This window comes from Sceloporus occidentalis, unplaced genomic scaffold (genome assembly GCF_023333645.1).
Source record: "Sceloporus occidentalis isolate IW3139 unplaced genomic scaffold, rSceOcc1.0.p SCAF_4, whole genome shotgun sequence".
Taxonomy (NCBI): Eukaryota; Metazoa; Chordata; class Lepidosauria; order Squamata; family Phrynosomatidae; genus Sceloporus; species Sceloporus occidentalis.
Genome location: NW_028316984.1, coordinates 28,827,068 through 28,840,837, shown reverse-complemented (window position 1 = coordinate 28,840,837; position 13,770 = coordinate 28,827,068). Strand labels below are relative to the sequence as shown.

Below are 13,770 nucleotides of genomic sequence, written 5' to 3'. Positions count from 1 at the left end.
TCTTTCCCACAGGCCTCCTATTCTGAGTAAAAACAAAAAGTTTTACTTTGTAGAACAACTAGCGATACTCAGTTCATTTCGGCAGTGCAGGTGCTCTTGTACCTTTGAGTGAATCAAAAACCAATGAAACAGTAGTTAAATTCCTTCAAGAAGTCTTGGCGGCCCCCTACAGTTGAGAGTGCAGATTGTCCCAGCCAGTGGTGTCATTTAAAATAATTAACAACCAGTTCCTATCCAGGGGCTGCGGAGGATCCAGTCTTTCCCTTCCTATGACCCCCTTACTTCTCCATCTTCTTTGTTTGTTCCAGTTTCTATCTACTCTTCCTCTTCAATGGTCCTGGCTCTCCTTTTAACTCTCAAGCTCTGCATCTTTAACAATTTTAACCACCAGTTCCAGCTAACCTCACATTCACCTGTACCTGCTGCATATCTGTCCCATCTCATCTTCGGATGGTTACTCAAAGAAAGTCTCTGCTGCCAAAGCACAGGCTGTTTGTCTGTTGATGTCTTTCTTCATCTTCTTGGTGGTTCTCTTCCCTGATAATGGGACCAGTTTGTGGGTCTGGTTCTGCCTCAGTCCCTGCATTAAAAAGCTGCTGTTCAAAGAGAGCTCCTCCAATGCCATAGTGTTCCTCGTGTGCTATCATTTCTTCATGCGACACATGAGGAAATCCAAGAACAAAGTTTGCAAATCTGAAAGGAACAAAATAAAGTTAAATGGGGAAACAAGTACAGAAACTTCCTGACAAATCCACTCTATTCTTGGTACTCACAATATTTATTGCAACATGTGGGATGTTCTGGCATACAGCACATGCCAAGATGTGGGAAATAAGCCAATTACATATTAACAAAAAACACCATTTACCAGTCCTTGATAATCATCACTTAATAGTGGTCTGTTTTTCCATTAAATTCCCTTCCCTGTTGTTCAGCTTCTTGTGAACTTCATATTTAGGAAGAACTTGACTAATGTCCTCTTTGTTGTCAACAACTCTGCAAAGGTTATTTACCATTACTATCTTCTTGAAGATAAGAGCAGAAGCTAAGAAAATAGTTGTGGTGGTGTACCTTCAAGTTGTTTCTGACTTATGGATTAGTCAAATTGTTTCTGACTTAGGATATTAGTCAAGTTCTGTAGCAAACGTATCATGGGGTCTTCTTTGCAAGATTTGTTCAAAGCAGTTAGCCTTTGCCTCCCTCCAAGGCTAAGAGAGTATGATTTGCCCAAGGTCACCCAGTGGGTTTCTATGGCCAGGCAAGAGATTCAAACTCCAAAGTCACAGTTCAACATTCAAACCACAACACTACATTGGCCCTCCAAGTATTAGTAACACTAACAAAGTAGCTATTTTGTAGGACTTTCTAAAGTGATTTCACAAATAAGGTAAAATCTGATCATTTTCTTCCCTACCATGCTATATTAACCACTATTCTGTACATCCTGTTATAGAAAGATTGCTCATAACCTCAATGTATACAATGGCTGGCATACTGTTGAGGAGTTACAATATTGTGAGCTGGACTTACAATATCCCAACTGCTGGAGATTCGTGTTTAGGGTCATCAACAACTGAATGTGAACTCAAAAACCTACCTTTGCAGCCTAGCAAAGGCCCACCTGAAGTATTTCTAAGGCACTGGATATTGGTGTCCTGGGAAGTGGTGTCCACAGTGGGGTGGCTGGGGACAAGAAGTTGTGGCAGAACCCTGAATCCATCTGCCTGTTCTCAAGGCACTACAACATCCCAGTACTCTGATCTCCAGAAAAACTTTAATCAGGCCATTGCCAGGCTGTGAAGACTTTTTTTTTTTTTTTTTTTTGAGGGGAGGGGAATCTTCAGTCATAACTATGATGACGAAACAGGATTGTGGCCACAATTTTTAAAAACAAATTTGACACATCAATTGTTTCTTAAGTGACACAGATCTGCAGAAAATCTACCCTTTCCCTCCAGAAAGCTACATATTTAATCATTTAAATAAATGAAAGGACTGCTGAGATGTCAAAAAGACAGAGAAAAAGGATTCTTACTTTTGTGGGTGATTTAGCTTGACCACTGCAACCCAGGAGGGGAAATCAGGACTCCTGCAGAACCGACGCAGTTCTTCTAAGGCTTTGATGGTCTCCGTCTCCCCTTGCTCTTGATACTCTTCTTCAGTCAGATAGCGAACCTCTAACTTTTCTGTTTGAAAAAACTGAGTTGCTTTTCTGGAAAGGAAAAGAAAAGATATTGGCAAAATGAACTGGAAATAGAAAAAAGATGTTCAGCAACTGATGGGGGGGGGCACTGAAAATGATTGCTGATATTCTACACTGGCTAAATTACACATGCCCAACTAAACACATCTCTTGGCCCAACATTCCAGCCCAACCTAACAGCCAGTAGTCACACTGGGTACAGGTTGTCTGTTCAAATTCTGATCAGGGCACAAGGAAGATGATTTTCCAGCCCCCTCCCACCCACAAGTGAGGCTGTGATGAGGAATTACAACAAAAGTCTTGCTTTTAATTGTTGCAGTCCCACTTGCTTGTGGGTGGGTTGAAAACATTTCCTCTTTCCACCCGGATTGGCACCTGTACAGACCTCCTTCATTGGATGCAGCTGCTGGTTGATAAGGTGGAAGAGGAAGCATTGACAGTCTTACCGGTAGATGCATAACTCTAATGCATAACGCACAATGCCAGCTGATGTTTCTGGGCTGCATTGTGGAGGGGAGGGATTGAGATCTATGCCAATAAAGGGTAAATTACAGCTGGAATCCTGCATTCAGATATACATGTAGCATAGAGCTACTTTTCTGTACCGATAACCCCTGGTGCTACCTCTCTCATCTTTTGAAAAATGTTCCAAAATATCTTCCACTTTTTAGCCACTCATACTATCCTTGTTTGACATACGACTTCTTAAAAACTGGCAAATAAACCATTGCCAATACATTGCATACATAGTTACAAAGGCATAACTAATTAACCTCTCCTGGACTGGCCACCCCAAACCTATTTTAACAGCCAGCAGCTGCATCAAGCAATGGGGGTCTGTCTGTTCAGCTGGCAATCAGAGGATGAGGAGGTTTCCAACCCCCTTCCACCAGTGAGTATGGCTGCCACAAGGAGTCCTGTTTCTGACTGTCACAACCTCACTTTCTGGTGGGAAAGGGCTGTGAACATCTTTCTCCTGTGCTCTAATTTCCAGATGAACAGACCTCTTGATCAATGTAGTTGCTGGCTCTCAAGGAAGGTTGGGGTGTGTGCTTTACCATCATGGCAGTACTACCACCATTGTAGATATGCAGTCATACTGAATATGGAGCAATGATGGATTCCTAACTCTAGGTTACAAATCCATAAACATAATACAGAATGGAGGACATTATTTTTCTGTTAAGTCATGAAAGCAGTTGTACACAGAATTCAGGGAAACTGACAAAATGATGGCCTAATGAAAGATATTCAGTGTGTTTATAAAAAAAAATCAGCATTACTCACAGTGGTATTCTGTGGACTAGTGCCAGTCCACAAGTTATTGGCTGCCATACTGTGACAAGCTTCCAGATAATCTTACAAATATGATACGGCACAAAGATGTTACTGCTCTCTGCCACATTTTTTTTTTGGGGGGGGGGGGGGGAGAGATAGTCCATCTCATCAGATAGCTTGAGAAGGAATTTGGGAAGACTATGAGATTTGCTCAAGCTATCCTATGTATTTCAGAAGGGGAGGACTCAAGCTGAGGATGCTGATTTTGATGGAAATACTATACATTTCCTATGTGTAGCTGCACTGCAAAATAAGCAAACTGTTTGCTCCCCTAATTTATGGGGAGGGGAAATGGGGTGGGTGACTTCACAGTGTTGTTATTATTGCTTATCTATGGCTTAACAGTGAAAGGACACCAACCTGCCAATGTGGTAGAATACTCTCAAAGGATAACGCAGGATTTTTGAACAGAGCATGACAGCCATTACCACGTATGCCATGTGAGGAATGGCAATGCCAAAATAGACTAAGATCAAGCCTAGGAGCTGCAGTGTCCACATCAAGAGATTCATACTTTGCTCAGTGCTGAGTGGTCCATGCTTGTAACAAATAGCAAAACTGACCAATCCGACTATCAAGATATACCCTGGACAGAAAAAAGCAAACGTGAAATCATGTTAAAGATCAAGGGAAACAATGCTGTATTAGAAATAACAAGGATTCAAGTGGCACCCAGTGGTGACTGGTGGATTCTACATCCATGCGGTGGTGAATCCACTCTGGGATTTAACCTGAAATTTAAATTTATCCAAGATCTTGAACCTGAACTGACATGGAACCTACCAGCTACCACAGTTGATTCCTTAAAGCCATTGGTGGCACCTTAAAACCTAACATGTTTTTTGGAAGAAGCTTTCAGATAAAGCTTGCTTGAATCTACAAAAGCTTAGACAAAAAGGGTCACAATACTCCTTGGTTTTGCTGCATACTAATCCATATACTCCACCCTCACAGAATATATCAGCTTACTTCAGTATTACAAATGCCCCCTCATCTGGTTGGTTATAATGAAGTGTATGTATCGGCTCCAAGAAACAAAGCAAAGACCATTTTAACTAACTGAGAATTCATTCTTGTTTTAAGACTGCTACCATGAAACACTTGGTAACCATCTGAAGAGGACATGGGCTTCTAATTTTTGTAAAGTTATTTGCAAAGCCAATTCATTTGAAATATCTATAAATGTTTCATAAATATGTGCTACAGAATACGAAGACTTCGAAAATTTACACAATTTCCAATGGCACATTTAATGTAATGTTAACGGACAAATAAGGATACACTGTGGAAGCTCATTAGGCCAAAACCAAGCTACATTTGTGACCTCATAAATTTTGCTATTCACATGTATAGTCATGGCACCATTGCCTTTATTGCAAAGAATTCAACCAAAGAAGTTCTGTGGGGCTGGTGAGTGAGGAACCTTTGGTTGGTGCAGCTGCCTGGCTTTAAGGTAGGTTTTGGGAGGTTAAATAGGGAGACAGATTGTAGTTACATCATCATAGTGATATCTCCTATGCAGCATCTCAGACCACATATTTGTTTGGTTTTTTAAAAGGACTTCACACGTGATATCCAATCCCATTACATGTACTCAGACCTAAGTTCCAATATGTACATACTAGCTCACTCCAAAGTGGGTATCCACAAAAGACTAGGCCCCTCTCCTATAGAAACATTTCCTGCTGATCACCCTGCCTATTTAATCAAAGGAAGTACTTTCTAAAAGCAAAATACAGTTCTGTCCTGGAACCTCCAGAGAAAAACAAAACTTACTTTAGAAACATTTAATTTTATGAAGATAGCAATATTGAAAAAAATATAATACTGATATCTACTTTTAGATATATACAGTATTTAACACTATACACTATCTAACAGAATGGTATCCCATTCATATTCTTACCTAGTATGTAATGTGAAGAATTGTGCCACAGCCATTTCAAATCCTCTTTCCAAGCGTAAAAACAATAGAGAGAAGAAAACCAGCATCCACTCATTAAAATCCAGAAGGTACTTAACTAAAGTGAATGGAAGGGAAGAAAAGAACAGCGAGGTATGTAAGCATTTTGTGGGTTTATATATACAAATTCACATTAACAGGGTTTGCCAGGTACTGTATCTCTACCAGAAGAAGCTAATACAAAGCCCAACCTGACAAACTCACACTACACTGCTATCTTATACTTAGACAAAAGTCATGATAAACTAAGCCAAAGATTTCTTATTCCACTGCCTTCAATGCATTTGTTTTTCAAAAAGCATGGAGGAAGTCCCTTATAACAAGGGAGCTTAGAATCAAACTAGCCTGAAACACAGAGAAATAATAGTTTAGAAACTTTTTTATTTTTATTGTGCATGAGACAAAGTTTGTATACATTAAACCATCAGAAAGCAAAGGTGTCATTATCTCAGCCCCCTCATGGACAAGTCTGGATTGAGGAATTCCAGATAAGGGAACCTCAACATGTACTGAATTCCTTTCCTGAGATCAAGACATTTCAAATATGAGCAAATTTGGTTAAAAATTCATAGGGTCAACAGAAACCAGAAACCTTGACCCCTTTCTAGAATTAAATTTGGTCCATAAGCCACCAGTTGGGCATACCCAATAGAAAGCAAGAGTGAGCTGAAATGTAAACAGACAAGCTACTTTACTGTACAATTGCAAAGGAACATTACAATCTGGAATTCCAGAATATACTTGCAATTAATCTCTCCACTGTCTTTTGGGCACAGGAAACAAGCTATCCCTAATTGCTCATTTTTTGGTCAGGTATACCAGTTAGGAACAAGCTCCCTCCCTCCCTTTTCAGCCAACTGAATTTTTTTACTGGATGAGCAGGGGAAGAATAGATATTAGGTCTCCTCCTCCTCTTCCTGTTCGCTACGCTGTCTGAAAATTTGCTTGGGATTGCTTAGAGACTTGCTGGAATAGCAAGAAAGAGGGCACAGATAGGCTGCAGATAGAATGGGGAATTTAGGCAAGATCTCCTGTTCTGGTTCCACCAACAGGAGAGTTCTGAGAAGACTTCCACTCAGATGATGTTCCTGCCTGCAGAAAAGAAGCTGGGTCCATCCCACAAGCCCAAATACAACTGGCAGTCCAAAATAAAATAGGCCAACTGTATCAATTGTTGAACGGTAATCAACAGTTACATAAATTTCACTGATCCAGTAGATATATTCAATCTAGATTGGCTATAGGCCAGGAGTAACCAAAGTGTGGTTCTCCAGATTATCTTAGACTGCAGCTCCCATCAGCACTAGCCAGCACAGCTAAGGGTGAGGAATGCTGAGAGGTGCAATCCAACAACATCAGAGGCCCAGACTTTGCCCACCCCCAGCCCAATTAAGGCCTTTATTTCAGAGAAGTTATGATGAGCTCTGAGGACTCCCGCACCTGATTTATAATTTCTTCCTCCCTTAGATGCACCCATTGAGTACATGAATGTTAAACAAATAATATTAGAATGGAGTCAGCAAATGCTATTCCAGAAAAAAGAATGGTATAAACAAACAAGCCCTCACTCTTTGACATAAATTCAGCTATAACCATTTTGAAGCAATTATATTGCAGCATCATTATTTACTTATGGCATCCAGGGACTAACTAAAAGCTCAATTTAAGATGGGAAACCAAGCTAAGTGTCAAACGCTCGACTGTCTTTTGTTTAGATGTTATCAACAATGTGCCTACCTTGGGAATAAATCTTTTAAGCATCAAAAGGAGAAAGACTGGAGTGGCGAAAACACCAAACGCTACTCCTGCGGAATAATAGAATACAACACTTCTGTTTGGGAAGAACAGAGGAATGCTATTAACATTTTGTGCACAGGGACAAGTGGTTTCAAGTATATAGAAATAGAAAACACAACTCTACTTCCTCTTCAGAGATCTACTCCCCTGGTCCCCACTGAAACACCACAGCATGCCCTCAACCCCACATGGTCTCTCTTTCTTTATTCTCTGTGTAATCCCAACCCACAAACCCCACTTTCCCCTAATTTCTAAGCCTTGTTCAAGTAAAACAAATTTCAACAGGCAGTAGTGTTGCAACATCACGATAATATTTTATATTCGCATTTTTTAATGATGCATGCTTAAAGACTATTTACTTGTTTATAGGTCTTTCTGTTTTGTAAATCACCCTGGAATGCTTTGTGAAAGATACCAGAGATATGCCTCAGTGAAAAAAAAGATATTCCTGGGCTTTACTCCTTTAACAGAAAAATTGGTAGTAGAGGCAGAAACAACATGGAAAGAATAGGGAAAGTTCCTACGCAACGAAAATGATGAGCAGTTTGTATTCAACACAAACAATATCCACATGTGAAAAAGAAACGAGGTCATGTATACCTTGCGTAAGTATATAAACACTACTTCTTCCAAAATTCATCAAGCGATGACTATTATTTTCACCAGCCTCCACTTTCTTTTTTTATTTTGTCGGTGAAACTTTTATAGAGCTATGCTTTTTTTTAACACATTGGGAGTAAACACTGAGACTGGCTTATATGTTCTCCCTTTTCTATTTTGCTGTTCGCACATGCTCAGTAAGAGATACTGAAGGCAACTGCTGTTTACCTTGCCTTTTCTAGGTACACACAGAGCTTCAGTAGCATCCTGTTCTTTCCCAGCTCAAGCTTTATTGCATTGTTTGCTAGAATAGATACGCTGCTGCAACTGGACACTGAAAGTCTATGTTGCTCCAGCCATCATTCATCATCCTCTCAATGCTGATACTGCTAAAAACACTCCAGTTAAAGAGAGAACAAGGAAAAAAGCAGGGCTAGGCACAAAAAAAGATGGGCTTCTTTATCAGAGGCTTTGTTAATGGAGTTATGCTCGTCATACAGAAAAGCTCAAATAAATGAGTACAGTGGGCCCTTAGGATCCATTGGAGTTTGGTTCCAGGCCTCTTTATGGATATCAAAATCTGTGGATGCTCATCCTATTAAATACAATGGCATAGTAAAATGGTGTCCCTTATGTAAAATGGCAAAATCAAGGTTTGCTTTTTGGAATTTATAATTTTAAAAAATATTTTCAAGTCGTGGATGGTTGAATCTGTGGATAAAGAAGCTGTGGCTATGGAGTGCTGACTCGATATGAAATAAAGATATCAGGGTTTGGATGTTATTGGATCTGCTATACTGCCAACACAGCTGCCCCTAGATGTTTATGAAATATACAGCCATAGAACTCTTTATTTTTATGAATAGATAGAAGAATAGATAGCAAAAGTTCTCCAGAGTTGGCATGTTCTTGCTACTGGAAAGAACAAATCTGAAATTGCTTCCTGAAAAAGGCCAGAACTTTTACTGGCTTCACACTAAGGATTTGTAGAAGTTCTATGGGCTACATCAATTCTTAATAGGTTATCACCTTGAAACCAAACTATTTTTAAAGAAAAGAAGGTGAACACTACAGCCCTAGATTCAGCAATTTGCCTGAAGTTCTACTAAATTGCTGTGACTTGCAAACATATGCCGAACTGCAGTCCAGTTTTACCCTCAAGATCAGCAAGTTAAAACAATCTCTTACAGCCCAGGGATGCAAATCAGACAGCCCTCTAGATGATGCTGGACTCCAGCTCTCAGAGCCCTAGCCAGCTGAGCCAATGCTGAGGAATGCTGGGAACTGAAACTCTAACAACATCTGGAGGGCCACCTGATTCCCACACACACACTCTGTGTAGACAGTCAGTAAAAGCATGCTAGCATGTTCCTGAGAGCCAGTGTGGTGTAGTGATTTGAACATTGTGCTACGAATCTGGAGACCAGGATTTGAATCCCTTCTAATCTATGGAACCCACTATATGTCCTTGGGTAAGTCACACTCTCTCAACCTCAAGGAAGACAAGGGCAAACTCTATGATAGATTTGCCTTAGGGTCACCATAAATCAGAAATTAATAGAAGGTCCTCAACAAGGAGAAGCACTTACCTACTCAGGTTGTATGCAAAGTGAAAAAGAAGGCCACCAGCAACAAACAATATAAGGAGTCTGCGATCCAGCACTGGAACAAAACAAATATAACAAGAAAAATCCACATTATCTCATTGAAGGATCTTGTTTATGCATCCACCAAGTAACAAAGACATATTTTATGAATAGGTTTTTAAAGCAAAAAAATTACTCACTGTTTTGTCGGGCACTCACAGTGTAGGATGCTTTATTCAGGGGATGGATCCTAAAACAAGTTTTGTCTCCATACTGGTCCAGTGACATGATGACGTTATTAGAAACACCTGGCTGCCAAATATTGTTGATCAAGCACTTTAAAAAGGAAAACAGATTTTCTGACCGTTGACAGTTATGTTCCTCTGGAACAGACACCACTTCAAACATTTCAGTGCTATTTATTTTCACCTGGGAAAATAAAAAAAAAGTTTAATATTATTCCTGGCTCATAAATACTGTCGTTGTTCACCAGACAAGAAAAAATAAGGGAGCAGCACTCATACAATCTGTACCTCGGAACATTGGCCTCATCTGCACATCACCTTAACTAATCTAGTGCATATCATCTGTATGTAAGAGCAGATAAACAAGAAATGAATAAATAGCATGACATTCACTAGCCTGTAGTTCAGATTTCTAAGAGCATATACACCTGCGTAACTCTCTTTCCTTCAAGGATGCTGGGCCTTTAGCTATTAAGACATATCCTTGGTTTTGCTACCATATAAAATGGTAAAACGCAATGGATTTTCCATCTTGTGTTTATTTTGTGCAGCTGTAGATGCCTCTTTTTGGGGCAAAAAAGTCCACACAAATACAATAGTGTTGAAATACCACAAGAATTCCAAACTCACTAGAAATTAAATCTCATTCTTCAGACTCCTTCTACACAACACTCAGCATGGCATTTTGTAAAAGTGACATATGGCTGAGTTCTTCCCAGAACTGGAAAGGAGTCTGAAGAGTGAGATTTAATTTCTAGTGCAGGTTGGAACTCTTGCTGCATTTCAACACTATTGTATTCATGTTGGATTTTTAAAGATTAAAATATAACCATCAATAAGCATGTGAAGACAGGTTTCTTCTTTTGCTCGTGTGTTCTTCCCAGTATGTTTGCTCCCCATCTTGATGATTTTTTCTTGAGGAAAGAAACTTTATATTTGCATGAATCAACAGTGGGACTGTACCTGAATAGTTGACCAGACATTTCTCAAGTGGATTGCTCCATTTGGGATGTAGCAGAAACAGGTGGGCTCAGAACTGTGCATTACGTCCATTGTCTTCAAAGACCTACACCGACTATCTAAACAGGAAAGTGGGGGGGAAGAATGTATGAAAAAGTTTGGAGATACCTACAAATGGTTTGGACATTTTTTCCTGGTGCATTACATGTCTTGTGCTAATTACATTGATCTTCCCAGCTGGAAACCAAACCAAACCAAACCACCATGTTAAGATGTGGCTTCAGCCCCATGGGTACAAACTTACAGAATCACAGAATCTTAGAGTTGGAAGAGACCACAAGGGCCATCCAGTCCAACCCCCTGCCATGCAGGAAATCACAATCAAAGCATCCCTGACAGATGGCCATCCAGCCTCTGTTTGAAGACCTCTAAGGATGGAGACTCCACTATACTCCAAGGGAGTGTGTTCCACTGTCGAACAGCCCTTAATGTCAGGAAGCTCCTCCTAATGTTGAGGTGGAATCTCTTTTCCTGGAGCTTGCATCCATTGCTCCATGTTCTAGTCTCTGGAGAAGCATAAATCAACCTTGCTCCACCCTCAATATGACATCCCTTCAAATACTTAAACAAGACTCCAAATGATTTGAACCTCGCCTGCCCAGATCATATGACCAATGGTAAGGCATTATGGAAATTGCAGTCCAAATGGCCTGGAGGGCTGACACACAGTGGCTATTCCAATAGCCCAGATTTTTAGATAGTTTCTTACACTGCCCCTAATTTTTGTACTACTGAGCCCGTCAAAGAGTTTTGAAGAACCTGAAAACTTATGCCAATTTTGTAACCTTGTAGAGATTCTAATAAAAAAAGTCTTATCCAGTTCTAAGTTTTGGGTTTACAAAGCTGTTCTGTTCTGTTTTTTAATCTCCTTTGGTAAATAGCACAATTAGTCAAACAAACTGGTGCCACAACAAATTCCAGAATTCTATAGGATGCGGTCATGGCAATCAAAACCGCGTCAAACTGCATTATTTCTGCAGTGCAGATGCAACTATGGCTGCAGCCACACTGCAGAATTAATGCAGTTTGACACTGCTTTGATTGCTGTGGCTCCATCCTGTAGAATCCTGGGATTTCTAGTTTGCTGCAGCACCAGAGCTCTCTCACAAAGAAGCTGAATATCTCATAAAACCACACTTCCCAGGATTTTCACAGGATGGAACCATGGCTGTTAAAGCAGTGTCAAAGTTAAGTCCCAAAGCTGCTACAAATGTCCCTTTGCCTGCTCTTTAACAGGGGCACTTGTATCTTGCCAGCATGGAGCTGGTTTGTTGCTGCTGCTGCTGAGTCCTTTCTGTCTCATGGCAACCCTGAAGAGACAGCCATCATAGGGTTCTCATGGCCAGAGTTGCTGAGGAGGCTGCCTTTGCCTCCTTCCTTTGAGGAGGCTGAGAGAGTGTGACTTATGGTCCAAAGCCACCCAGTGGGTTTCCATGGTTGAACTGGGAATCTCCAGAGTCAAGAATAAAATAAAATATTTAAATCTTGGTTTTATTGGGGACCCTTTTTAAAAAATATATTATTATTTTTTTAACTTTGTATATTTTACATTTTTATATAATATATTTGTAATTTTTAAAATATTTTTAACGATTTTAATTGTTGGGTTTTTTAAACTATTATTTTTTTTAACTCTGCATGTTTTAAAATTGTTATATTTGTAATTTATATATCTATGTATATATATTGACAATTTTAATTGTACAATTAAATTTGTAAATATATGTATATATATAAATTATGTATGTTTATTTTAATTGTACAATTTTAATGTTTATATATATATTACATTACAATTGTACAATTAAAATTGTATGTATATATATATATATATGATTTTAATTGTATGATTTTAATGTTATATACATATATATATCACATTAAATTCACACACTTAAAGTCGTAAATATATATTGAAGGTTTTAATTGTATGATTTTAATGTTTGATATACATATATACATACATAAATATATATTATGTTTTATATATATATATATATATATATATACATAAAATACATTAAAATTGTAAAATTAAAATCTTAAATATATATGTATGTTATTTATATATTTATATATAGCATACATATATATTTAAGATTTTAATTTTACGGTTTTAATGTTTTATATATATATATATATATATATATATTAAAAAAAAAACACACACACACATATATATATATATCATATTATATATTTACGATTTTAATGTGTTATGTTACGTGTGTGTGTGTGTGTGTGTGTGTGTTGTTGGCCGCCTTGGGTCCCACTTTGGGAGAAAGGCGGTATAACCAAATAAATAACTGCCTAGAGAGCCAAACCATTGCAAGAGGGCAGCTGGGCTCCCTCTGGGTCTGATTGCCATCTTGGCCATGGAGGAGCCCCAGTCTCTCTCTCTCTCTGAGCCTCCTCTCCCTGGCGCTGTTTACCTGAGAGTAAGGCCAGCTCTCCCTCCCCGAGGGACGCCTGCACCAAGGAGGAGGCAAAGAGGACGAGGAGGAAGAAGAGAGGTCGCTTTGGAGGAGGCAGAAAGAGCCTAAAAGCAGGGAGAGGAGCCATCCCTTCCCTTCCCTTCCCTGCCACCCGCCACTCTTTGAACCGAGAAGGAAAGTTCCTCCTCCTCTCTTCCTGGTGGGATGGGCGGGAAGGAGGAGAGCGAGCGCCGAAATGGCCGACAGGCTGTCTGGGTTGCCTCAAAGGAGGAAGAGGGCGTGAACACTCCTCCTCGGCCTCCTCCTCTCCTAAAAGGGGAAGGAGGAGGAAATCCATTCCCCTTGAAAGTCTTTGTCCTCTCTCTCTCTCTCTCTCTCTCTCTCTCTCTGTCTCTACATATATATAGATATATGTAATTATAAGCATGTGTGTGTTAACTCAGTGGTCCCCAAACTGTACTCTAAGAAATTTTGGACTTTATCTCCCAGAATCCCAGACTATTGACCAACTTGGCTGAGGCTTCTGGGAGCTGAAGTCCAAAATCTCTTAAAGGGCACTATACACACACACACACACACACAC

The 13,770-nt window shown here is 39.6% G+C and overlaps 1 protein-coding gene across 1 annotated transcript; it reads right to left on the bottom strand.

The window, feature by feature from the left end:
• Positions 1–223: 223 nt before the first annotated feature.
• On the bottom strand, positions 224–13,441 carry NEMP2 (nuclear envelope integral membrane protein 2). The gene is made up of 9 exons (XM_089519584.1): positions 13,185–13,441; positions 10,696–10,811; positions 9,688–9,916; positions 9,491–9,563; positions 7,242–7,335; positions 5,448–5,562; positions 3,902–4,127; positions 2,036–2,212; positions 224–693 (listed from the first exon to the last, which is right to left on the bottom strand). Exons 1-9 carry the CDS (start codon positions 13,312–13,314, stop codon positions 459–461), a joined length of 1,395 nt encoding a protein of 464 aa, XP_089375710.1. The 5' UTR covers positions 13,315–13,441; the 3' UTR covers positions 224–458.
• Between the last annotated feature and the right edge of the window lie 329 nt (positions 13,442–13,770).

Bases quoted from the DNA above. Each gene is read 5' to 3' on its own strand.
- NEMP2 (XM_089519584.1), bottom strand. From the start codon at position 13,314: ATGGCTCCTCTCCCTGCTTTTAGGCTCTTTCTGCCTCCTCCAAAGCGA. The intron at 9,917-10,695 runs GTACAGTCCCAC...TTATTTTCCCAG, and splicing joins ATGTCTGGTCAACTATTCAG to GTGAAAATAAATAGCACTGA. The intron at 5,563-7,241 runs GTAGGCACATTG...CATTCACTTTAG, and splicing joins TTAAAAGATTTATTCCCAAG to TTAAGTACCTTCTGGATTTT.